Here is a 26,145-nt window from a genome sequence, read left to right as displayed (position 1 = left end):
TTTTGCATATATTAGTTCCTTTAAGCCACACCACCTAAAATACCTATTTCTCTTTTCTCAGCAACTGTATCCGATCAGAAAATAAGTGAAACACTAAGTGGCGGTTACTGAGATGTTTCATCTCAGAGGGCATAAAAGAATTAATTATTTCCATTCCTCTATGCCTGGCTCACAATTTGTTTAGTGAAATGCAAATGATTAAAAAGAACTTATAAAGTGTCCAGCGCTTGTGCATTTGTTATGGTAAGACAGCAAAACATTTCAAAAGCTGATTTGTTGTATTTGGACAATTAAAGTTAGATTTTATTCCCCTAGGCCAGAACATATAGCAAACTACAGATAGGTAGGCACGGAAAGAGAATATAGCAAATATGTCTTCATAGCTCCCAAGCAACATCTCTGCAGTAAGCAATGGAAGAGGGAACAGATAAGAAGGCTGCACCCACACTGCCCCACCCTAGAAGAACAGCTACAACTTATGTGCTAATCTGACCAGCTTGTGTGGGCCAGGAAACCCCGAACCATTCATAACTACAGCAGACCATGAAGGGCTCTGGCTCCCAATTTCCCCTTCTCTGGGAAGCTGTCCTGGCAGATGGGAATCCATTCCTGAAAGTAGTTATTTTCTCATGCCTCTTGACTTGTAAGTCACCACTGTCCTTTCCCTGTGCAGCAGAAAATGAAATCTGTCTGTATTGGTGTTTCTTCACCTGCCAGTTATTCATGGGAATTTTTCTCCTTTCCTTGCAGTTGGACTTGGGAATTTGGAGCAACCTGCAATATCGGTTTCCAGAACAAAAGATGAGTGTCCAAATATCCTGTAAGGCTTCCATCAATAGCGTTAAAAGTGTAGACATACCCTGGTACAGGAAGAAACCCAATCAAGGTTTAGAGTTTCTATTATATGTCATGGCAACTCCTACCCATAGTTTTTTTAGATGAAAAGTACAAAAAGATGGAGACAAGTTAAAAACTCTAGTGCTTCCACGTCGACATTGATATATTCCTTGGAGGAAGATGATGAAGCTATCTACTACTGTTCCTATGGCTAAAGCACAGCATTTGAGCTTCCAGAAAAACTATCCCCAGTCATGTGCTCCAACTCACATCCCCCTCAGCATGGGCAACCACCTGCTGTTCAGCAGTGAGCAGGGGTAGGGTGGGGTTGGGGGTGTGGGGTGGGGGACACCGCTCAGAACTTCACCTCCTCCCAACACTTCCCCAGCTTTCTACTCAACAATGTGAATTCTCCTATCCAAGTGAATCCCCAGGGACTCTATTGCCATCAAAGGCTGGCTCAACATTGTTTACTACTAAATGAGAATATTTGGGAACAATTCAATATGGGATGGCAGATTCATAGCATGGCTTGGTTCTATTTTTAACTGTGTGGAAGTTTCCCATAACTGAATTTATAAGGAAAACAAGACAGAGTTAGTGTCAAAAGATGGGTACAACTATTTCAGAGATACTTCATGTTATGGCTATTTCCCAATTTTATTCATGTGCAACAGAGGCTTTCAGAGGTTGGAAAGTCTATCAAATGTAATAATTGGATGCCTGCTATCAGTATCTTAAGGTCTTCCTGAAAAATATATAGTGACCACTATGGCTATAAGAGACAATCATCTCCTTCTAGATATGTGTGATAGATTCAGAATGTTGAAAGAATACATGCATTTGATGATGAATTATTTATATAATATAATCATGTGCATGATACACTTGGAACTTTTTTCTATTCATGTTTTCAAATGCATTCATGTTTCTACTCTATAGTTCTAAGGACAAAATCAAAACATGATAAAATGATGTGAGCATTACAACAATGACAGTCACTGAACTGTAGAAGAGACATATACCATGTCTCTGCCTATAAAGGTTGATCGAGGTATAGCTTCCAATTACTGATACCCTAAAGATGAAGTTGCAGTGAGCAGCCAAGGGGAGTAGTTATAACTGATGCTTATACAGACTAAGGTTGTTACTACTTGGCTATTTAAAAAATATGTTTGTTACATATGAGTCTATAGTTCAATTGGTAAGAGTAGTTGTCCAGTGCAAGACCCTGGATTCCTTCCCAGGCACTGTATAAACCAGGCGTGATGGCTCCCAAACCTATAATCTCAGCACCTGGATTGCATCAAGCCTGTCTAGAAATAAACAAATAAGTAAATAAATACAATAGATTTGTCCAAATGAATGAAACGTACAATGGTTATTTTAATTTATGTTTCTCTGTCATTCTCTTAATGGCCCTTTGCTATATTTCCAACATTCCCATATTAGTTGTTCAACTTTGGTTAAGTTACTTCACCTATCTTTGACCAATTCTCTTAACTTCAAATGGATAACATCATAAAATTGACTTGAATGAACTGTTGCAAGAACCGTCTCAAATGATACACAAAAGTTTTATAAGATCATAGGCCTTGAGTGTACATAATGTCCACTAATAGGAGCTGACCAAATTGGTGATACTGTTTATCAAAAATGTAATTGTGATTGCTTTAATTTATATCCTAAATTGTTGGCATCAGCAGCGTATAATTCCAAGGACTGGGTTGGCCATAAAAAAAAAAATCAAGTGTCAGTTTAGGGTTACTGAATCTGAATCTCATTTCCCAAGAATCTGGGTCCCTTCTGGATACTTAAAATCTGAGCCACAGAGATCCAGATGCTAGGCTATTCAAGAGATGAAGCCACAGCCTAGAACAACTAGAATCTCATCCCATTTGCATCCAGAAGCTGGTCTGATGTCTTCTTTGATTCCTTGATATAAGTAGTGGGTTGCTACTTCATTACTCTGTAGCCAAATGCACAGCAACTTAACAACCAATGTATGAACAACATAGTTTGCTACCCACATATATGTATTCTTTATAAAATGCATTAGAAAATAAGTGCAAATTTTCAGTAGCTACTTTATTTCTCAGAAATAAGTTTTCTTCACTAACATTTTTTGAGTTTCTTATTCACAGTAAATCCACAAGATTAATTTCTGCTTTGAGCAAAAAATGCTTGTTCTCTTATCATTAGCTTCATAGTGCTAATGAAAAACAGCAGGGACCTGGGGAATTGAGTAAAATAACATTTCCATTGTTACCACCTGATTGCATCCCAAGTCTCTAAGGAGGAGGCTCTGGACCCACAACTACACCCTCTGAAGAGGCACATTCCAGAGAGAGACTGTGTTACAGCCAGCTCAGGTGCCTTGGTCAGCATTCATATTTTCCCCAAAGAGTGTTGGGATTAGGTAATTTTCCCAGGAGGCCTCTGGGTTTATGCATATGAACCTTACCATGTGACTATGCTGCCCAGCACCACCCGCTCATGGTGCAAAGATGAATGCTTTATCTTCTCCTTTTGTGCTTTTTAATAATCACTATCAAACATGCACTCATTTATAATAGGAAATAATAGGCCTCCTTAAAGGTTATACTTAGTCCAGGGAGATAGCAGCTCTAACATGCCTGTTTAACTGCCACATTCAAAAGAAGAAATAGAAAGGCATTTCCTTTGTCTATATTACTTAGGAGACCTGTATTCAAAACTGCTAGACACAAGGTTATAATGAGCAATGAACAGCTCCCCATGATGTTACTTCCCTCCCCTCCCCTCCCCCTTCCCCTCCTGTCCTCTTTCCTCTCCTCTTCTCTCCTGCCTTCCCTTACCCTCTTTTCTTCACCACCTTCTGTTTTACTTGTCCCCGCCTCTCTTTCCCCCTCCTTCCTTTTTCTCTCTCTACTTTGTCTGTCTCCCTCTTAGTCATCACTGTCTGTCTGTATTTTAGGAGTAAGCTAATAAAGACAATCATTTCTGGTCAGAAAACAACCAAAAGTTCTCTTATACATGCAATTTAAAAGTGTCAACCTGAAATTAAAGTCATGATTCACAGGACTTGAGAAAGGTGGAGAGTGAACACTACACAGGTGTAATATTTCCACACTCCATAGATATTTACAATTGAGGCATGTTTATAGTACAAGAAATTGTTTCTCCAAATTGACAGTTTGATAAATGTCTTTCGTATGAACAATAGAGAAACCTGTTAACCAGTGGGTCAGTAAACCAATTTCCACAGGAAATCTTGATGAAACACTAAGCCCCCCTTTTCTGTCCCCAGAATGCCACTTCCTCTTCCTGCACTAGTCTCTTTTATTCTGACCCTGAGTAGCCTTAGTGTTCGGTGCCTACTCAGGACAAAGGCTGCAGAATGTGGCTCCTGCTGCCAATCTTCAAGCTGGCCTCCCTCATGACTTGTAAGTAAGATGTCTTTTGCTCTCAGGAATGGAGGATAAAGAAAACAGGGACAGTCAGGTCACAGCACATTTACAAGGTCATGTTGAGCTGACAAATTTCACTGTGATCATGAATCCCTCAAGGCACATGCAGGGTGGGGGTGATCCCACAAAATCCAGACACTGATTTGAATTGGACTCGACACCAAACGTGTATTATCTCAATGAAATTCAAAATCACAATTTTGAAACTTTTTTAAAGTTTTAGCTTTTGTTCTCTTTCATATACAGGCAGAAGCAGTCCCACTTAGCATCTGATGCCATATATCACCAAGAAAAAAATGAAATATAGCATTTTTTGAATGACAAATAAAAACAAGTGTTCTAAAGCATAATACATATATACACTGGTACCAACAGAAGCCAGGCAGGCCTCTAAAAAGAATGTTATATGTTGCTTCAAGAGAAAATACTGTCTATGAGGAAGGTTTTTGTCTATGTGGAAGGATACGAGGCAAAGAAATGGCAAAGTGACTTGTCTTCAATTCTCAGAATACAACAAGTGACAGAAGAGGACACAGGGATATATTACTGTGCATGCTGGGATGCACTCTATCAAGATGTTGCACTGTTAACAAAACCTCTCCACAGGAGGTTTGCCTACACAGACCACATGTCTCCCCTTACACCTCCCACAGGAGCTAGACCACTACCACTCAACACATGCCATCCAGGCTGATTCTACTTGTACATTAAATCTCTTCTTTCTCACCAACCCCAGAAACATATGACTGAGATTACCAAACATTCTTATGCTGTATTTGTGTCCTGAGTTTGATCTCATCAGAAGCCTAAGGGCAGTGAAGTGTCTCCTTCACCAGAACCCATAATCTCTTCTCATCCCATCCCTGGACCACCTTTCATCATTGTCCGTGCTGGTTTCTGCTTCCCTAACTATGGAAAGCTTCCTGGGAAGGAGGTCAAAGTACAGTGCTCAAGAAAGCATGTAGACTTTGTGAATGAGAGAGTGAGTCCAAGGACTTTTGAAAGAGATAGGTCTGGATTTCCTTTCCTACTCAGTCGCTCACTGAGCTTCTCAGCTCAAAGCTACAGTGCTAATAAGTGCACAGGACACTGAGGACTTCCTGAAGTTTCATTTAAAATGTCCAGCATTGTGATCAGACAATCTAAGTCTTTTCATATTACAATGCAGCCACTTCAATGAGCTATCTCAGCTCAAGTGAGAATGCTCTAATCTCAGCAAAGCATGTCATTCATGTTCTCCCAACAAAATTAAGGCACCGCTGTAATTCTGAAAGGTTAATTGCTAATGGGTCAAAAAAAAAATGATGTTTTTTTCCTGAACAGGACTTCATTCACTATAGAATATTATTGCTTTGTGTCTTTCATTACACTGTTGTTAACATAAAGTCATTGAGTCAAAATAGACCACTAGTGCATTAATTTGGCACACACAAAAGACTGACTGGCCCACAAGACCATTCACAGTTACCCACCGTATTTTCATAAAAGGAAAATAGTTTAAAACCTAGAGAGTGAAAAAGGTGCCAAGGAGAGGTACCACTGGAATAATACTTAATGACAACAGGAGTAGGGGTTTGGGGAATAGCTCCCAATAAGAAAGGTAATATTGCTATTGTAACAGGTGTTTTGATGACATCTTCTGGTACTTGATAGATCTTTTGCACCAAGAACATGATAAAATGACACATGTCACCGGGCAGAACTTTCATTAGCTCAGAAAGAAGTCTTGCCCCTCCTCCCCTGTCCCTTTTTTGCAGAGATATGGCTGTGTCTTACTCCACAGTAGCTCAGGTCCCAGTCACTGTCTCTGGTGTGTACTCCAGCTGTCACTGGAAATGCCAATCCCCTGGGTTTTCCTTCTGCCTTTGGCTTGGGTTTGTAAGTTGACTGCACTCCTTTCCCCCTTTCATTATTTTTGTGTTCTGAGCAAATGGGTACTAACAATGATTTGGAAGTCTCTGATTTCTCTCCTTTACTTTTCAGATGGAGACTCCTGGATATCTCAGGATCAGCTATCCCTTACTCGAAGACCAAACAAAACAGTGCACATAAGCTGCAAGCTCTCTGGGGTCCCCCTGCAGAACACCATTGTGCACTGGTACCAACTGAAAGAAGGGGAGCCCCTGAAACGAATCTTCTATGGCTCAGCCAAGACTTACAAGCAAGACAAGCCTAACTCCCGCTTGGAAACAGATGAGAAGAATGACGGTACCTTTTACCTGATAATCAACAATGTTATCACAGCAGATGAAGCCACATACTACTGTGCCTGCTGGGATCTCACAGTGACTCATTATCTGAAGAAACCTGTAAGAAAACCTTCTTATCCCTGCTCCTCAGCTGCACTCACAGTCCTTCAAGCACCGAGGGCCCTCAGTGCTCTCATTCACAGGTTCACAGGTGTTGGGAGTGGGTGGATCCTTGGGACTCATTTTATTCAGAGATTCACTGCAAATGAGGAAGCTACAGCCCAGAAAAATCAAGTGGCTTGTCCCAAGCCAGTGACCAAAAGAGGCAGCTATAGATAGCCTTTTCCATCTCCATACAATCCCTTTTCCTGTTTCTCTTATGGGCACTACTAAGATAAACTTCTGTTTAGCAATGTTACATTTCATTCAAAGGGGCACGGTGACAGATATGCCTCACATCCCTATGTCATTAAACCCCCAATCTAGACCTGGCTAATATAAGCCGAGTATGATATTACTGCACAACTGAAAGGGAGATGGAGGTTGATGGCAGGTGTACTCCATACTACTCAAGACCATGCTATTTTCCTATGGTTACCTGTCCATCTTCATTTCTGCAACTTTCTCTTGGTTCTGAAGTCTCAATACCTAGAAGAGCTTCTGTGGCATAAATAGGATAAGAGGGGCAAAGAAGAGCAAAGAGAATAACTTCTTCATGTATATATTTATAAAGTTTTTATTAGTTCTGAAAGGAGTTGTAGGTACAAGGCCTTTATTTCCTACTCTACACCATGAAATCTACACCATGGATCTCTTGTAGCTGAGACCATGAGTTTGACTCAGAGTCCGTGGCCCTGCCTTGACACCTGTCTTGCTACACAGATGCAGACTGTTTGTGTCTAACATCCTGTGACTCTTAACTAGATAATAAGAACAGCAGCATCAAAACATATACACTTGTGTTCCAGGCAAATGCTGCTCAGCAGATGTCTCAGGAGCAGCCAAATAAAGTGATTCCAATTCCAGTGTGTCTCCAATGTCCAAAATACTGGTTATTTCTTCTCAAACTTGTTTCTCGTTCTTCTACAGTAAAGATGTAGATATGTTATGAAGAAGACAACATGGTTTTGATTTGATTTGGGGACTGTTTCTTTTCTTTTCTTTCTTTTTTTTTTTTTAAGCTTACACATGCTTTGCCTCATCCGGTGAAAGAAAAACAAACAAACAAGCCCCCAGGAGACTCAATTCATATTTTTAATATTTATTTCATTTTTATGTATGTATGTTTGTTTGTATGTGTGCACTTGTCTCTCTGTGTGTGTGTGGAGGCCAGAGAGGTTGCCTAATTCCCTCAAGCTAGAGTTATATGCAGTTGTAAATAGCTGGACTGGTTACTGGGAACTAAATACAGATTCTTTGCAAGACCAATAAGGGCTCCTAACCACTGAGGCATCTCTACAGCCCTGACCCAACTCCTCTGAACTTTCCTATAATGTGCTATTTGAAAGGGGACAGAACCTTGGGAACTATGGGTTTCATGTATTAGAAAGTCAAGCACAGCTGGATGGAAGTCTGACACTCCATGGCTGTGGCACTCATGATAGAGACATGACCAAAATTGTGGGTCCAGTGAGACAAGTGCAAGTCCGCTCTAACTCTGGCCTCTTTATGCTTACAATGTCTAGTAATAGACAGCCATGACAGTGATAACTACATAATCCTGATTCAAGTAGTAAAGAGCAAATGTCTATATGGATGCTGCGGTCTCTTATACAAGTGGGAAGCAAAAGAAATCAAGTAACATGTTATTTGACATTCAAGTCCATCTAGATTCAGTTCTTATGGGTAATATGAGCAACAGACCACTTAAATCCTTGAGCAGTGAGAGTTCATGTGTCATACTACCCACCATCCTGTCTCAGCCACCACATAAAGTTCCTATTCAACAGATAGCTAGCAAAAGCATAACTACAAATTAAATTCCAGAATAAGTTTTAGAAGAAACACATGGAACATCAATCACATTAAGCACTGCTCTTCATAAATTTTAAAGAACTTACAGAATTTTTTTCTCAATATTTTATTTAAATGCATTTTTTTCAAATTTATTTTAATTAAATTTTGCAGCCTGATCACAGTTTCCCCTCTCTCCCACCTCTCTTCCCTCGTTCCAACCTCCCATCTTCCTTCCCCTCCCCCAGTCCATTTCTCCTCCTTTCTCTTCAGAAAAGGGCAGGCATCCCATGTGTATCAAATTGTAGTAAGACTAGGTACCCTCTCTCCTACAGGCTGGATGAGGCAACCCAGTAAGTGGAAAGAGAACCAAAAAATAACAAGTAACAGACTCAGAGACAGGCCCTGCTCCCACTCTTAGGAGACCCACAAGAATACCAAGCTACACACTGTGACACATGTGCAGAGGGTCTAGGTCAGTCCTATGCAAGGTCTCTGGTTGGCAGTTCAGTCTCTCTGAGCACCTATGAGCCCAGGTTAGTTGATTCTGTGGTTTTCTTGTGGTGTCCTTGACCCCTCTGGTTCTTACAATCCTTCCTTCTCCACTTCCACAGGATTTCCCTGTTTTTTGGCCATGGGTGTCTGCATCTGGTTCCATCTGTTGCTGGGTGAAGAGTCTCTAATGGCCATTGGAATAGAAAACAAATCTATGAATATATCAGAATATCATTAGGAATCATTTCATTAACTACTTTTTTTTTTTGCCAGTCATGATAGCAAGTTTGGCTCTGTCTTATGTCTCTTGTTAAATTTATTCTTTAACTGATAAATGCAGCCCAAATCTATAAATATCTAGGAAGTGGCATGCAATTAAAAAAATACATTCTTACAATAAGTAACATTCAAATCAAGTCAAATCTATACATTTTTTGACTCTTTATTTCTTCATGCCCAAGCCTCATCTCCTTAAAATAAAAATACAGTGTTCATTATCTATGACCAGCCTAATGTTTGATTGAGTCATAACAAAATCTACTGGTAGCATTGATTTTACAATTTGTGTATTAACCATCCTCCTATTTTTTTATTTACTGTGGTAATCCACGTCATTCTCACAAAGCAGCACTCATTATTGTAGGTGTTCATTTCAGATGTCTATTCTTTGATGTGGACCAGACATAGACCCAGAGTTGGCTCTAGCTACACTGTCATTCCCATTCCACAAGCATAGTGCAAAATAACTGAAAGAAACTAATTAAAAAGTCTGGGGTCTTTAACCTTGAATTCAAATCCCAGCTCATTTTGAAACCTCCAATTCTCAGTGTCCCAGCTGATATATTGGTCATAGCAATTTATAGATGCAGCTGACAGAGGTAAATGTATGGATGATGGTTCATAGCAGATTCTCTATTTATGAATTCTCTTTCTGTTCACTACCAAAAGCCCAGAATCTCTACCCAGATTTTGTACCTATCATCCTGGCACACAGACAAAGAAAATTTTAGAGCTGAGCTGAGTATAAATTTTCACAGAAACACCTGTCACAAATCCTTATTTGGTACAGAAAAATATTTTATACTTGCCAAAAAGAGTCAATGACTACACCTGGAATGTTTGCTTCTGAAAACTCTCTCTATATAGAAGTTTCTATAACATAAGTAGGGGCATGTCATATGTTAGGTATGAACAAAGCCCCCACAGACTAGTTGATAACCAAATGCAGAAAGAAGACAGGTGGTAAAAATCATGAAGGAGGAACACATGTTGTGTGTGCCTATGGTCTGCCCTCTTCCAAATAGTGACCTTGGGTATGTACAAAGAGACAGGCCCAATGCTTTCTCATGTCCTGCTCTTCTGCACAGGGACATATCTGCTGTTACATAGTGACATAATATGTGGAGTTAAGATGACATAGACTAAGAATGTGAATATTATAGAAAAGTACTCATCTCTTGAACATGTCAGATAATATGGTTATTTTCCTTAAGATGATGTTATACCCATCTATTTTCTTTTTGAAAGAAGTAAGAATTGGAATTAGAAATTGCTCCAATACAAATTTTATTAACACTGAGAATTTCTAGAAAATAACCCAATGCAAAAATAAATGTTATATTGTACTTTAAGAAGGCAACCAAACCTTGAAATGTGATAATATTTAAATCACAAAATAGTCTGAAATTTTTCAACTATGAAAATTGCCATTTTAAAACTCTAAAAAGTGATATAAAACTTTGCATGACTACACTGAGTTTTATGATGCTTCATTTGTTCATCATTTACATATTTATTCAATCTTTGCTTTGAATTAGGATTAAGCTGTCTTCAGAAGCTATCTCAAGATTTGGGTGGATGTGTGTGTGTGTAGTGTGTGTGTGTGTGTGTGTGTGTGTGTGTTTAATAAAGCAGGGTAAGAAGGGAAATTTATGTTTATACTAAAGTCTAAGATGTTTTTATATGTTATTAACACATAAATCAGACTGGAAAGATGGCTCAGGAAATAAAGGAGCTTGCTGCTAAGCCTGGTGACCTCAGTTCAATACTTAGTTCCACATGATAGAAGGAAAGAATTGACTCTAAGAGTTGTCTTCTGAGCTCTCCATGAACACACACACACACACACACACACACACACACACATTAATTAAATGTAAAAATATACAAATTATCTGTGCCTGAAGTTTCACATTATTCTTAACAGAAACAAACCATTTTTGAGCACCTACGACTTTTGAGTGTTCATTCTAGAAACATCATTTCATTTAAACCTTGTGGAGTTCTGAAATATGGATCCCATCATCTCCGCTGAGGACATCTGAGCCTTGAGAATTTAATGTGTTCGCCGTCCTATCACCAAGAGTAGAAGCAGTGCATCTGATGCTCATCCTTATGACTAACTCATTTGCCCATCAATTTTGGTGTTCTGAGGCATCTCACTTCTTACATGAGGACCTTTTCCAAACTCTGTTAAGCCTCTTGGAATTGATCACACCAGTCACTTGCTAATCCTCACTGCCAGCAGTGATGGCTTCTGTTGACTTGTTTCTGTCACCTTCCAGGTATATCCTCTCTATTCATGCAGTTATACTCTGGGATGGCCATGCCACTCTTCTCCTCAGAGCCTTCAGTAAGTTCTGCTTGACTTTTCTCCTAGAAACAGTCATTTGAAAATACTGTAAAATTACAACTTCCCACACTGTATTTCTTAAATATCACATTACATGATTGTTCTTCTATCTAGTGAGATGCAATATGGTTCATTACAATTATAGTAATATACTCAAAGCATTGAAATTTCAATTTAATTTTGAATATACCTTCTGTGGAAGTTAGATTTTTAATGTTGCTGATGGATAGTCATTGGCTGATGGTAGACACAGTTTTTTGCAATGTTAGATTATGTTTTCATTCTATGTTAATTTTACAAAGAGATTTCATTATGACACTTCTGTACATATATGTATATTGTACTTTGATTGTATCTAGTTACTCTTTGCTGAGATAGGACCTCCTGTAGCCCAGGCTGCCTTTGAATTCACTATGTAGTTGAGGATGACTTTGAACTACTTCCTGAGTGAAAGGATTATAAACTTGAGCACTTGTCCATGACTTCTGATGTTCTTTCTTTCTACCCCTTTCCTAACCTCAATTTGTCTTCCTTTCTTCATTTTCACTTTTAGTTTCAGTCCATTTCCCCCCTCACTTCAACCAATGAAAGAAAACATACTATATTTGTCTTTATGAAATTGACTTACATAAAACCATTATTTCCAATTCCATAGTTTTCCTACAAATCATAAAACTTATGAAATGTTTATGACTGATGCAAATAAACATCAGATTTTTCCTCATCCATTCATCTGTGGTTGGGCACCCAGGCTGATCCTATAAATTGACTATTGTTACTAGTCTTTCAATGAACACAAAGGTGCACATATCCCTATAGTAAACTGATTTTAAATTTATGGTGGTATCTATACAGAAGTGGAATAGCTGGGTGGTATTAAAGTTCTATTTATTTTTTTAATGGAGAGGGTATTTTAATTGTCGTCATAGAGCCTTCACCCAGTAACAGATGGAAGCAGTCGCAGAGATGTACAGTTAAGCACTGGGCTGAACTCCCGGAGTCCAGTTGTAGAGAGGAATAGTGATAATATGAGCAAAAGGGTCAAGAACATGTTGGGGAAATCCACAGAAACAGTTGATCTGAACAAGTGGGAACTCAGTGATTCCAGACTTATGGCCAAGGAACCTGCATGAGACAGACATGGCCTCCCTGAATGTGGCTTATAGTTGGGGGGATTGGGCAGTTTCGGGAGCCTGGCAGTGGAACTGGTAATTATCCCTACTGTATAACTTGGGTCTTTGGAGCCCATTCCCTGTGGAGGGATGCCTTACTAAGCCTAAATATGCGAGGGAGGGGGCTTGATCCTGCCCCAAATGATATGACAGACTTTGATGATTCCCCATGGGAGGCCTCACCCTCTCTGAGGAGAAGATGGGGGTGGTGTGGGGAGATAGTGGGGGTTTGGAAAGAAGGGAGGGAGAAGGAACTGGAATTGGTATGTAAAATAAGATTATTAAAAAAGTTATGTCTGCATTTCATTGACCATTGTTGATTGGACTGGGGAGTGTGTTTCTGTTCAACTTTTTAAATTCTTTATCCTAAATACTAATAATTTATCATATGAAAATTTGGAGGAGACTTTCACCCATTTGGTAGGCTGTCACTTCACTCTGTTGATTGCTGTTTCTCTAATTAAGTCTTTTAATTTGATCCAACCCCATAATCAAAGCTAGCTTTTATACCCTGAGCTACTTCGAGTCCTCTAGAGGAAGTTATTTTCTATGCCCAGCATTGAAGTGTTTGTGAGAAACTATGGTCCTCACTTTCAGTAAGAATTCTGGAGACTGAGAGAAGTGGGAATGAAGCAATTTATTTACAACACTACAAAGCCAGATATCAGCTTAGAATGGCAGGCCTTTCATAGAGTGCAGAGAAGAATATATCCAAACAGACACATTACTCTTCCTCTCCTTTTTGATAGTCAGGAATATATACTCTTGATCTTAAGTTTTCTCAATAAAAAATCATGTGTGGACTCATCTCTACATTTTAAATAGTTTGTTTTAAACTTGCCATGAACATGATTTAGCACTGGTACTTTTCTACTCTGACTCTGATCTTCTACTTTGGGTGTGGGAAAGGAATAGCTCCATTAGTAGATGGTAACAAGAGTCTAGTGTTCTGTCTTCATTTGTAGCTGGCCTAAAGTTGTCTTGGGTACTTTGGAAATGAACCATCAGGTATTATTTCTAACAGTGTTTTCCCTGCTTTCTTCTATTGATTTCAAGTGTCAGCACCTGCCATTAAGGTCCACTTCAACCCAATTTTAGATGGATTTTTTTGTAGATGGTGAGAAGTAAGGATCTAGTCTCAGGCTTCTACATGGAATAACTAGCCACTGTCAGCACTACTTAATAAGGAGATTGACTATTAACCTCCACTGAGAATGACAAATGGGTTCAACGAATTTATTTCTGGGTCCTCTATTCTATTGCATTTTCCCAAACAACTAATCTGTGTGCTGGTACCACATCAGGCTGTTTTTTCCTCTATTGATCTGGAGTCTGGTTTAAAATTAAAATGTATGATGCTTTCAACATTAATCTTCTTGCTTAGGCTTACTTTGGCATTCAAAGTCTTTTATGTTTCCATTCAATTTAATGATTATTTTTTCTACCTCTATGAAGAATTTCACTGGAATTTTGATGGCTATTTAATTAAATTTATGCCATACCCCCTTTTGTGTCTATCCTGGCTATCCTGGAACTCACAATGTAGATCTGACTGGCCTCGAACTCACTGAGATCCTCTCACCTCTGCCTCCTTAATTCTGGGATTAAATGCAAGTGCCACTGCTGCCAAGCTCAAATTTATGTATCCTTTTAAAAATCCTTTTAAATTTTTATATTTTATATGAATAGATGTTTTGCCTGAACATATGTATGTATGTGCACCATGTGCATAGCTAGTGCCCATAAAGCCAAAGCCAGAAGATGTGCTGGATCCCCTGGAACTGGAGTTGCAGACAGTCTTGAATGATCATGTCATATGGATTCTAGGAATTTTACCCAGGTCCTCTGAAAGAGCAGTCAGTGATTTTAACCACTAAGCCATTTGTCCAGCTCCTGTATATTATTTTTTTTTAACAATGTAGCCATTTAAACAATACTTATTCTGGTTATCTATGAACATAGAAAGTCTTTTCATCTTCAACAGTCTTCTATAATTTCTTTCTTGACTACTTTATAGGTTTCACCATAGTTGTATTTTGAGCATTCATACATTGTTTGACCATTTCTGTGAAATTTTTTGAGTTTCACTATTTCATGACTCTTATATCAATATTATATTATTCCATTAGTCAAATGTCTTTTAAAACTCTTTTTAATTAATTAGTTTTCACAGGACTTGGAATGAACCTAGAGTTATATGTGAATGCTATACAACAAAGCCATAGCCATAGCCACTCTGATGGGAAATGTCAGTCTGTAAAGATATTTCTCATACTGATTAATGAATAAAGCACTGTTGGCCAATGGGAAAGCTAGATAGGTGGGACTAGGAGACAAGGAGGAAAGAGGAAATAGTAAGGAGGAGTCAGCATGGAGAGAAGGGAGAGAACAGAACTGCCGGCCCCCGCTCTCCGGTAAGACCACGTGGGAATACATAGAAATGGGTTAATAATTAAGACAGAGCTAGCTGATAAGAAACTAGTACCTGGCCAACAGCATTATATCAAATACAGAGTCTCTGTGCATTAATTGGGGCTGGTGTGGCAGCAAGACAAGACCAGCGGCAGGAGGAAAAACCATACTCCTTACACATCTCTTCATTTCTTATTTTTGAGACAGAGTCTCCTTACATTATTCAAACTTAGTTTGAACCCACTGTGAAGCCTAGGCTGACTTTAAACTTGCAATCCTCCAGCCTGAACCTCCTAATTAGCTAGGATTACAGCCACAGTCATAGAGGAGAATTATTTTTGTTATTTAATGTTCATGAATTTTCACAGAATCTATAATATCCTTATTTATCCAATTCTAACACTCTCATTTAAGGAAAAAAAGCAAACTACTATAGTAGTAAATATTGGACTTATAGCTAGTTTAAATATTTAGAAGTTACTCGCTTCCTGATAAGTATAGGGTCCTTCTCTATAATTGTGTTTCTTCATGTATTCAGATTTTAGTGGACAATTACTAGAACTGATACTACTTTGTTCATATTTTTTATCCTCATATTTTTTGTTTTCTTTGCTTTGAGATTATAATTTAATTACATTTCTCCTTTCACCTTCCTCCCACCAAACCCTTTCATATAATTCTTTCTGCTCTCCTTCATATTCACAGCTTCTTTTTCATTAGTTGTTATTGTATTCATGTAGTATTGTATATCCATATATATTTCTGACTATAACCTGCTCAGTTCATATGACGTTATTTGTATGTATCTTTTCAAAGCTGATTTTTTTTTTTTTTGGCACAGGGCAATCAATTGATGTGCTCCTCCCTGCTCAGGACTACCTCTCCCAATCCCAACTTTACTCAGTTTCCTATGAGTAAAGGCTGAGACCTTCTGGACTTCCCCCACCCAGTTTAGTCTGTTCATTGGTGTCATCCTTGTTCTACTCACATTTGGGCAATCATGTTGATGAGATTTTATGACTAGAGCTTCTGATGTTACTAGGAGACACAATCTCACAGAAAATGCATTGATCCTCTGGCTCCTACAATATTTCTTCCCCCTCTCCCCTAATTTACCTTGAGCCATAGGCGTGGGAGTTGTATCTTTGTAGATGTATCCATTGGGATAGTGTCCCACTACTCTTTTTAATTATTATTTACTGGTTATTATTTTCTCCATCTGCTATAAAGGGAAATTTCCTTCATGAGTGGTGAAGACTACACCTACCTGTGGCTATAAGGAAAAATGTTTATAGATTGTTGTTAGTGATTATGCTGATTTAGTAAATTAATAGTTGGAGATTCTCTCCCAATAACCATGGGTTTACTAGCATTAAATAGCTAGATTTCTAGTACCAGGCATGGTATACCTCTTGTTGAGAGGTCTTAAGTCCAATTAAAGATGTGTGTGTCAGTATTCTTTTTACAGATGCAATGAAGCATTTTATTTCATTAATTTTTACAATTGTTTTTGTGTGTATGCATATGTGCATGGATATGCACATGCCAAGGCTTGTGTGCAGAGATTGGTTTTCTACTTCCACCATGGGAGTTGCAGTAGTCAAACTAGAGTTATTGGGTCAGGAAATAAGTGCTTTTACAGACTGAGCTATTTTGCCATCCTTCATTAATTACTCTTTTGTGTTTTAAATTAGTTTATGTCTCTCTAAATATAGACAAGTTTCAAGACTTCTGATAATTCCCCTCCTGGTCTTGGAACAAAAAATAACAGCAGAGAACAGGGACTGAGAACGCATCATGCTGTGTGAAGTCCAAAGGGTAAGCAACTGATCTGAGTAATAGAAAACTGGAATTGTCAATTAAAATACAATTTTAATCAATCAATCACTCAAATTTAACATTACTTTACAGATGAAATTTTTATCTAGCCTTCTTTATTTTAGTAAGGCATGACAGATTACATGCATGGCAACAATGGCAAGTTTTTAAACATAAAGAATTTGGCTCATATTTTTCAAATAAGTTGGTTCGTTTCTATTTTAAATTATTTAAGAGCTTCCCTTTTTCAGAAATATTTCCCCCTTTTCTAAGGAAAAACATTGCTGCTTGTGAGAACAGAAAACACATTCCTTTGATGCAAACAGTGAGAAGTTTCAACACAACTGAACTTCTGGAAATTGAAAACAAAACAATTCTTAGAATATTTTTCCTAGTTACATGAAAAAAAAAAAAGCAGTTGGTGGACCAGTTAGCCCAATGCTCTTGTTCTCCAATTTCACCCCTTCTACTTTCTATTACCACTGTCTCCAGGGAATATAATGTGTGAAGTTAGTTTGTGAAGAATCAAGTTACCTGATGTCATACAATTTGCATTCAGTGGATTTCTAAGGAACCAGATAAGTTTATTATGACAAGTTGTAGCCTGCATATCATGTCATCAAAGTTTGAAGAAGGTTCAGATTTTTGTAGAAGCTGTAAGCACTGTGATAGCTTGGGCTGGATCAAGGTATTTGCGGAAGGAACGAAGGTCATAATAATCCCTTCTGGTAAGTAATATTTTTCTGCTTTACTGCAGTGATGAAAATTTATATGTGTGTGTGTGTGTGTGTGTGTGTGTGATAGTAGAAAAAGACCAAAAATGTCTATGAGCTACTCTATCTTACTACAAGATTCTTAGCTTAAATCATATTTCAGGATAGATTGTTGGATATGACAGAAAAAACTACTTTAGAAATGGTTTCTTCTCTCCATCAAGAAAACACTGAAATTGTATTTATAATAGACACATACACAAAGTATAAGTAGGAGTTATTCTTAGGATCATGTGCATAGACTATTGGTGTAAATTATTGCTTCAGGATAGTGTTGCAAAAGGTCTTTTAACTGAGTCCTCAAAATAAAGTGTTGCTGGTGTTTTTTTCTCTGTATTTTGAAATAAAACTAGTGCTACATTCTCCAGACAAACTGGGAAATCATTATTGTTGGTTTTGATCATAGTTCACAATAAATTACTGTAGAACATGAATAAACCCCCTTCTTATTTATCTGACTTCTTGGAGGGTAGGTTGTGACCAGTCACAGATTATGTTACTCTGATTATTTAAATATTACCTGGAGATTTCTATTAGAATTTGTAGTTTACATGAACCACTTCTGTCCAGTGTCCATGCAATAGGCTCTTCAAAGTTTTTCATCTTTATTTGATCATCATTTTCCTCAAGGAAGCTTAGGGTGATTTTATAGCACATTTTTTTTTTGTTTTCCACATCTTGTTTATTTCTAAGAACATATTTGTTTTTGAATTATTAGTTGTTATGCCCAAATACTACTGCTTTTATTTCTCTCTGAAAATTACCCTCTGAAAAAGACATCTCAATTAACTCTAAATCGCATCCTAGGATAAGAACTGATTAATAAATGGCAACCCTTTAAGGGAGGAAATGCAGACATATCTAGATAATCTTGAAAAAAATAAAACTTTTCCACCTGTTTGAATGTGACACAAACTACAAAGCAGAGCATGCTTAGACCTTAGAATCCTGGTTATCCTTAATGCTTATGTGACTTTGCTTGAGTTTTGTCTTTATTTAATATCAACAGAGACTATTTTATATATTCATATAAACAGTAACAAAATATTGTCAGCAACGTTACATGTTCACTTCAGCAACGTTACATGTTCACAAGCTAAATTTCAGATGTTGGGTATTAGATGCAAACCCATCCATGTGTTTCACCCTGGCACAAAGTACATGCCTACAAGAACATTTTCTTTACATTTTGCAGAGTAGAGAAGGAAGAGAGGCAGGGGTACAGATGCTGTAAAATCCAGCCTCAGAATCCTTAGAATGGTTCCTGCTTTGACCAAAATGATGTTCTGAGAAGTCAAAATACTTCTAAGAAAGCTGTGTTCCTCCTATTCTGGCATGGGAGACATGAGCAAAGTGTTTAGAGCAATTTGTGAATGCCACTTTATGTTTAGAGGGTAGTACAACACCCATTTTATTGACTGATAAGAGGATCACATCAATTTTCAAATGTGATAAATTTTCCACTGTAAAATTAGAGAAGTAGTTGAGGAGGTAAGTTGGTGGGTACAGTGTTTGTGGCATGAATGTGAGGACCCACATGCGCTCCTAAAGTAAGGCAGGATACTGAGGCATGGATAGCTCCAGAAGGCCACCTGCATGCTACACTGGAATCTGGAATGGTAAATAACAAGGAGATTATGTCTGAAACATAATGGAAGGTAGTGACTGAAGCAAGTGTATGCTGAAGTCACACACAGGAACTTGCAGGTTTCAGATACATACATACAGAAAGAAAATAGAAAACTGGAAAAATATTTCAAAGCATATACCCTTCAGAAGAAAGGATATTTTCTCCAACATTCCTTTTGAGAAATGGCCATTAAACAAACCCAGTGACACTGCAACTACATCATTACATTTGATATCACACCCACACCAGGACTTTTAGCCTATGAGATCAGGTAGATAACAGTGTCCTAACATGGCTTTGAGGACCAGGTCTCCTGATATTTCTTCACTTAATTTTCAAGAAAGAGCCAAGCCAGAAGCTGCAAAATGGAGTTTGGCATGAACTGAACTTGTACCCAAACTTTCAGTAAAAGATCTAATTCCCATGTGTTGTGCTGCTGACTGGGAGCACAGGCACTGTTTTGGACAATAGAAATGAAGTGTTGCAAGCATTGGCATGCACTCTAGCCTTAATCACATCTCCCTTTACTATCCTAGAGTAATAGGTTTCTTGAGATGATGGACTTGGGAACTCAGGTAGACTATAGCAAAGTAGACTGTAGATGGGACTCTCCTCATTTGACCTAGATTTAATTTCAAACCAAAACCTCCATTTCTATGATGAATAGCAAAGCTTTTTCCCATGGAAAGACAATATTTTGTTCAAGCACAAGTCATACCTCTAGTTGTTGTTGCTAGCAGCCATATTGATGACAGTAATAACCTCTGCATTTTTAGTCTTTTTAATCAGTTTTCTCATCTTGTTTCATTATGTTTTCATTGATGTAGTGAGGCTGAATCGATTTACAATAGCAGATATGTTTTACAAAAAAAAAAAATAAAGTAGCTAAAACTTAGAAGTTGTTTGACTTTCTCAGTCTCAGAACTTGTTATGAATCAGTTAAGTCAGGATCAAGCCTCATTCGTATAAGAATTCCAGACTATCATGTTGTTCATGGAACTAAAGTATCAAGGACACCAAACTAATGTAGTAGTTTTGATATGGGTTGAATCACTGAGAACTCGCCCATGTTTGCTAGAGGAGTGCAATGTGTTGTCATAGGTGGATATTGAGAGAATATATTCTTAAAGTAATTGAGGGAGGGCAAAACATGGGCATAGTGGAGTGGAGGTAATAATGTTTAGAAAGAAGAGGAAGAAGAGGGCTATGAGCAGGATTTCCTGAAACACTTTCCAGGAGAGTACAATTATACTGTGCAAACATCCTAATAATACTGGCAGACATTTAGACTTTTATAAAACATTCATATGTCATCTATGGAAGTAATTATTGAAGCACTTGACACTGGTATGGTGTTTATTATTACAGAAAAGTCTGTGGTTGACTCAATTGACAGCTTCTTTCCTTTCCCTCCAGGTCCAGTGTGCTATGAGCAAGTCTGGGCTTTGAACTCAGACATGGATCCTTTGCTTCTCCACTTATTCCATATAGGAGAGTTTTACTCAGTTCCTAATAAGTTAGGCAGATGAGGGCATGAGAACAGCAAGATTATGATGAGAACCCAAGGTGATAATGTGAATAAAGCATGTGGTACATTGTCCAAATCATAACAGACACAAAAACTGTGGAGAGGACTGTCCCCACCAAGGAGAGGTGATTTGTTGTCATTTAGCCAGTAATATTTATTGTACAGCAAAATTTTCTGGGAGATGCAACTCGACTTGTGTTAAAATGGAAGATTATCTTCATATTTACACACCCACACCCACCCACACACACACACACACACACACACACACACACACACACACACACTTTCCATCTGGAGGCATTTATTTTTCTTTAGCAAGCTATTTCATTATTAGACAAGACACATGACTCAAAATATGCTTTTAAAGGATTTTTATTGTTAGCTTGGTAGTGGTGGCTCATGCCTTTAAGCCCAGCTCTTGCAAGACAGACAGGCGATCTCCATGAGTTTGAGGTCAGCATGGTCAACAGAGCAACTTCCAGGACAGTCTCCAAAGCTACACAGAGAAACCCTATCTCAAAAAACAACAAGAAAATATTGTTAATCATTAAAGTTTTTAGTAGAAGTTGTGAAAATGCTGTTTTGTTCCTATTTTGTATTTTTTTTTACATTTTTGAGAATTTCAAACATGAGTACCGTATTTACATCCTTTCCAACACTTCACCCCTGTCCTCTTTGAACTCTTCCAAATCCCTGTCAAATTCATGACTCTTCTGTAACTATTATTGTTATATAAATACATATGCTGACATATGTATATGTAATTACAACCTGATAAGTCCATTTAGTATTATTCATATGTGTATGTTTTTATCTAACCACTTGGGATTCGATGACCTTTCAGGGGCCCATCCCTACTGATTCTCCTTCTCTTAGCATTCATGCATTGTCTGTAGCTCTTCATCTAGAAGTTTTGTCTTGTGAGTATTCTCCACAGATGTTTGAATGTTAGCTGGTGTTTTAATTGTGCATATCTCTTTTAGGTGACTATACTGTTAAGATTTCATAGGTACAATTTTCTGTCACATATAGAAGGCACTACTGAGACAGATGTCCCAGTCCTTTGGCTCTTTAATTTTTCTACCTCTTTTTCCACATAGCCTTGAGCCTTGAGGGAACAGGTTGGATGACAACATCCCTGTTTTGTACTGAGTGCTCCAAAGTCTCTTACTCTCTGCACATTGTCCAGTTGTGGTTCTCTGTGTTAATTACTATATGCTTCAAGAAGAAGCTTCTCAGATAAGGGTTGAGCAATACACTGGCCTATGTGCATAGCATTATGTCATTGGCAGAATTGTAGGAGTATATTTTTCCTAGGCATGTGACCTATTTAGTCTTTAGCAGCAGCAGGTATGCATTTCATCTCATGGAGTGGCCTTAAATCCAATAAAAAAAATGGTTGATTATTCAATAAAAGTTCTATAATTTTGCCATTATATCTTGCAATCATGTCGTTATATAGGTAGTGGGGTTTCTCCTCTAGAATCACACAGAGTACTTTCTAGCATATATTTCAGGAACCCTCTACAATTGTAGATTTCCATGTGATTTTTCAAAGGCCCTTTGCTGTTAATTGTCCATACCCATATTTCCTCCTTTGCATTCCCATCCGTTTCCCTATTGAAATGTATTCTAGTTTCCTCTATAGCACTATGCTCTATTTCTCCTTCCTTGGAAGATCCCCCCTCTTTCTGGTCTCTTACTAGGTGCTTATCCACTGAGAGCATTCAGACTGAAGCACCTAAATACAACACATTGGTATAGCTTGGAGATACAGCTATTTGACCAGCTCCCAAACCTGGAATGGTTCTCATGTGAGAGTGAAATGGTTTCTAAAAGTAAAGATCAACTAGGAGATCCCCTGAGAACTTCAAAACTGAGAATGGGATCTGAAATTGCAGCTAAAAAGATCTACTTTATGGACTGTAAATACAAATGGCAGGATATCTCCATCACACAAGGGACTGCATGAAGTTACAAAGAAAAATTCAAAGCTACCTCCTGACGTCTATTCCACTGAACTATAAGAAAAGCAGGGCACATTATACAGTCAGCTAAATGAATAGTGGATTGCACTAAATGGCCAGAGAACAAAGTACCAAAGAATGGGGACAGGAAGCATGTTAGAAATGATAAGAAACCATCTGTACAAGGACTGAAGAAGCAATTTGGTCTCCTTGTCTCCCATTTATCCACCCAGATGAATGTATGCTTCACCCTGAGAAAACAGTGTGAAGAAACAAACTGTTCTTAACCGTTCAATATTTGTGTTTATGTAGTAATTATTTTGAGTGAGTAGATTCAGTGGTGCATGTCTATAATCCTAGCACTTGGGAGACAGAGGCCAGGAGAGCAGTATCAGGCAGATCCAGAGGAGGCTATCCATGGGTACATAGAAAATTGGATACTACACTGGGCTACACGAGGCTCTGTCTAAATAGCAATAACTACTATCTTCACTATTATTATCTTTATTAATTTTCCATTTTATCTTACAGACAAAAGATTTGAAGCAGACATTTCCCCCAAGCCCACCATTTTTCTTCCTTCTGTTGCTGAAACAAATCTTTATAAGGCTGGGACATACCTTTGTCTCCTTGAGAAATTCTTTCCAGACGTTATAAGGGTATACTGGAAAGAAAAGGATGGCGATAAAACCCTAGAATCCCAGGAAGGGAATACACTGAAGACTAATGACACATACATGACATTTAGTTGGCTCACCGTAACTGAAAAATCAATGCACAAAGCGCACAGATGCATTGTCAAACATGAAAACAACAAAAATGGAGTTAACCAAGAGATTTCCTTTCCTCCAATAAAGAAAGGTATGCGCACATATCCTTTGAAATATAGCTTTCTAGAAAATGTGTTTGAAAATACCCAGCTTTCTATGATGTACTAATAAAAACTAACATAAGACCTTCAACAGGACCATTGCATTTATTTTACCTTGTACTTTACCAAAGTACTAAGATGGAAGAGGTTCTGGGAGAAAAGGTGAAAGTTTTTCTTAAGCTTTCTAAGTCTATCTTCTATCGTCTATCTTCATTACCCCATTCTCTCTCTCTCTCTCTCTCCTCTCTTTCTTTTTAATAATTGTTAATTGAATCAACAGAAATGACACATTAAAGCAAAAAGCTGCTAAGTACATGATAAATGCTAAAGTGGCGGTTCCACTTTTGATGACTAATTAGGAATGTTCTGCCAAACAAGCAAAGTAATTTACTTTGATCTTATTGTGTACAAAGTTCAATTCCCAAACATTGATGTCTTAGTTAACAAAATATTCAAATGAAAGAGTCAAAGCCTGTTACAAAATAAGGAGTAAACTTAGCAAGCCTTGAAATTTTCAGATTTTTGTTGTTGTTATATGTATCACTATCACAGTTAAAAATTGAATGAGGATACTGGTTGCAAGCATGCTTCATAATTAATGCATCTCTTGACAATGCAATGCATTTTAGAAAGCCCATATAGGCCTGGATAGTGATGTAGGTGGGTAGACCAGGATTAGTCAGTGTTCCAACATGGAGGGGGCTATACAGTGAAGAATGCATACTCTTTCCAACTTACTCAGAATAATTCAGATGCAAGATATCAAAGGATCCTCTTAATTCAGTGAGGTACATAGTTGAATGTGCAGAGGGCCTAGTGGTAGTCTCTCAATTCATTGTGCTGTAACTTCTGGCATTGAACAATTGTCCCAAGATCCATTGTACATTTTGAACCTGTGAGGAATGAGTATATATAAAACCTGTGAGCCTCTTGATGGTCACTGTCTGGGTCTCCCCTCTGGAATCCCCAGTCACTGCAATGATCAATGAACTCTGAGCAGTTGCTTTGGGACGGTACATGTTTTAGAAAGATATGGCCGTTTTTCTTTGAAGATTAAAATGTTTTTTTAGGACAAAAAAGGAAAGAGAAGGTTTTGAATTTCTGCTTCTCTGTATACAGTAGCTCATATGAGACTCATTTCTATAATAATATTTATATATAATTATATAATTGTGGGGCTCATATTTTAATACACTTCTGTCTATGTGAGGATATCTATGCATTCATTTGCATGCAGATATATGCATATTCACAAACAGAGAGAACTGTGAATAATGTGCATATTAATTAGCAAATTCCTGTTGTCATTTCTTGTAGTTGCCATGAGTACTGTACTTACAACTTGCTGGCATGAAAATGGTAAGTGTTAGTATGTTTGCCTTTGTGTAACATTACAGCACTTTTCTTTTTGAACATAACAATGTTTGAACTGCCTTGAGTTAATTTATAAATATCTAAATGTCTGGGTATTACTTAATAGATAGTGACACATCAAAGCAACACAGTCAACTACCAATTCAATTACAAGTGTACTTTAAGGAAGGGCACAGTGATGTACCTATTTTACCTTATTTTAACAAAGGAATTCATTTACTCATATGTCTAACCACCAAAGTTAAGTCTGGGTCTTTAAAGTCATTCAGTTACTTGCTAGTTGCTGGCATTGATAGATTTAGAGAAACTGACTTCCAAGTTCAACTTCCCTCTTAGTGGAGGATAAGCACAAATGGTGAGTTCCAGGCTTGGGAGAGAAGAACTGTTGCTCAATGTAATTACTCAGAAATCAATACCTGCTACTCCCTCTTCTGTGAGATATGCTATGATGTTAAAAAAAAGTGGATGAAACTAATTAAAGAATTTTTTTTAGACGTGCAGCAACTTCAGTTAACGAGCACCTTGGCCTGCTACACCTATCTTCTTTTACTCCTCAAGAGTATGACCTACTTGGCCATGGTCAGCTTCTTTCTGTTTGGAAGAACAGATATCTGTGGCAATAAGAAGAAGTCCTAAGGAAGTGAATGGTGGTACAAGTCAGTGACTTTTCATCCTTGACTGTCAAAAGGTGCCTTATTGGGGTCCAGCTGGATTTTCTTGCTAACTTTGACCTCTGTAAAGTCCAATGTATATCATTCTGCCACTGCATAAAAGTTTTCAAACTTTTATAAACAGTTTGAGCAACTTCTCTATAATGGAACACACCTCTTTCCTGATTCCATCCTCTTCAATAGTCTCCTCTCCCAGGAGCCTGAAGCATCACAGCTTTAGTATGTATAGCTTGCAGCTTCTGCCCATAGTCCTTGTTGACCTTGAACCAGCTAGCTCTCTGAAAATCTCCACTCTAGATGATCTGAAGAGCCGTCATTACTGCTTGAATTCTTGTCTTGTATTTCACATTAGAGACAATAAATTTTCTAAA

The 26,145-nt window shown here is 38.0% G+C and overlaps 1 gene segment (V, D, J or C); it reads left to right on the top strand.

The window, feature by feature from the left end:
• Window positions 1–543: 543 nt before the first annotated feature.
• LOC127229584 (T-cell receptor gamma chain C region C10.5-like) lies at window positions 544–26,145 on the top strand. The segment is given in 6 exon segments: window positions 544–643; window positions 751–1,050; window positions 17,626–17,685; window positions 23,390–23,719; window positions 25,047–25,088; window positions 25,597–26,145. Coding segments are annotated over 6 exon segments (975 nt in total).

The sequence above is a fragment of the Phodopus roborovskii genome, unplaced genomic scaffold (genome assembly GCF_943737965.1).
Source record: "Phodopus roborovskii unplaced genomic scaffold, PHOROB, whole genome shotgun sequence".
In the NCBI taxonomy this organism is placed as follows: domain Eukaryota; kingdom Metazoa; phylum Chordata; class Mammalia; order Rodentia; family Cricetidae; genus Phodopus; species Phodopus roborovskii.
This window is presented reverse-complemented; position numbering and strand designations above follow the sequence as displayed.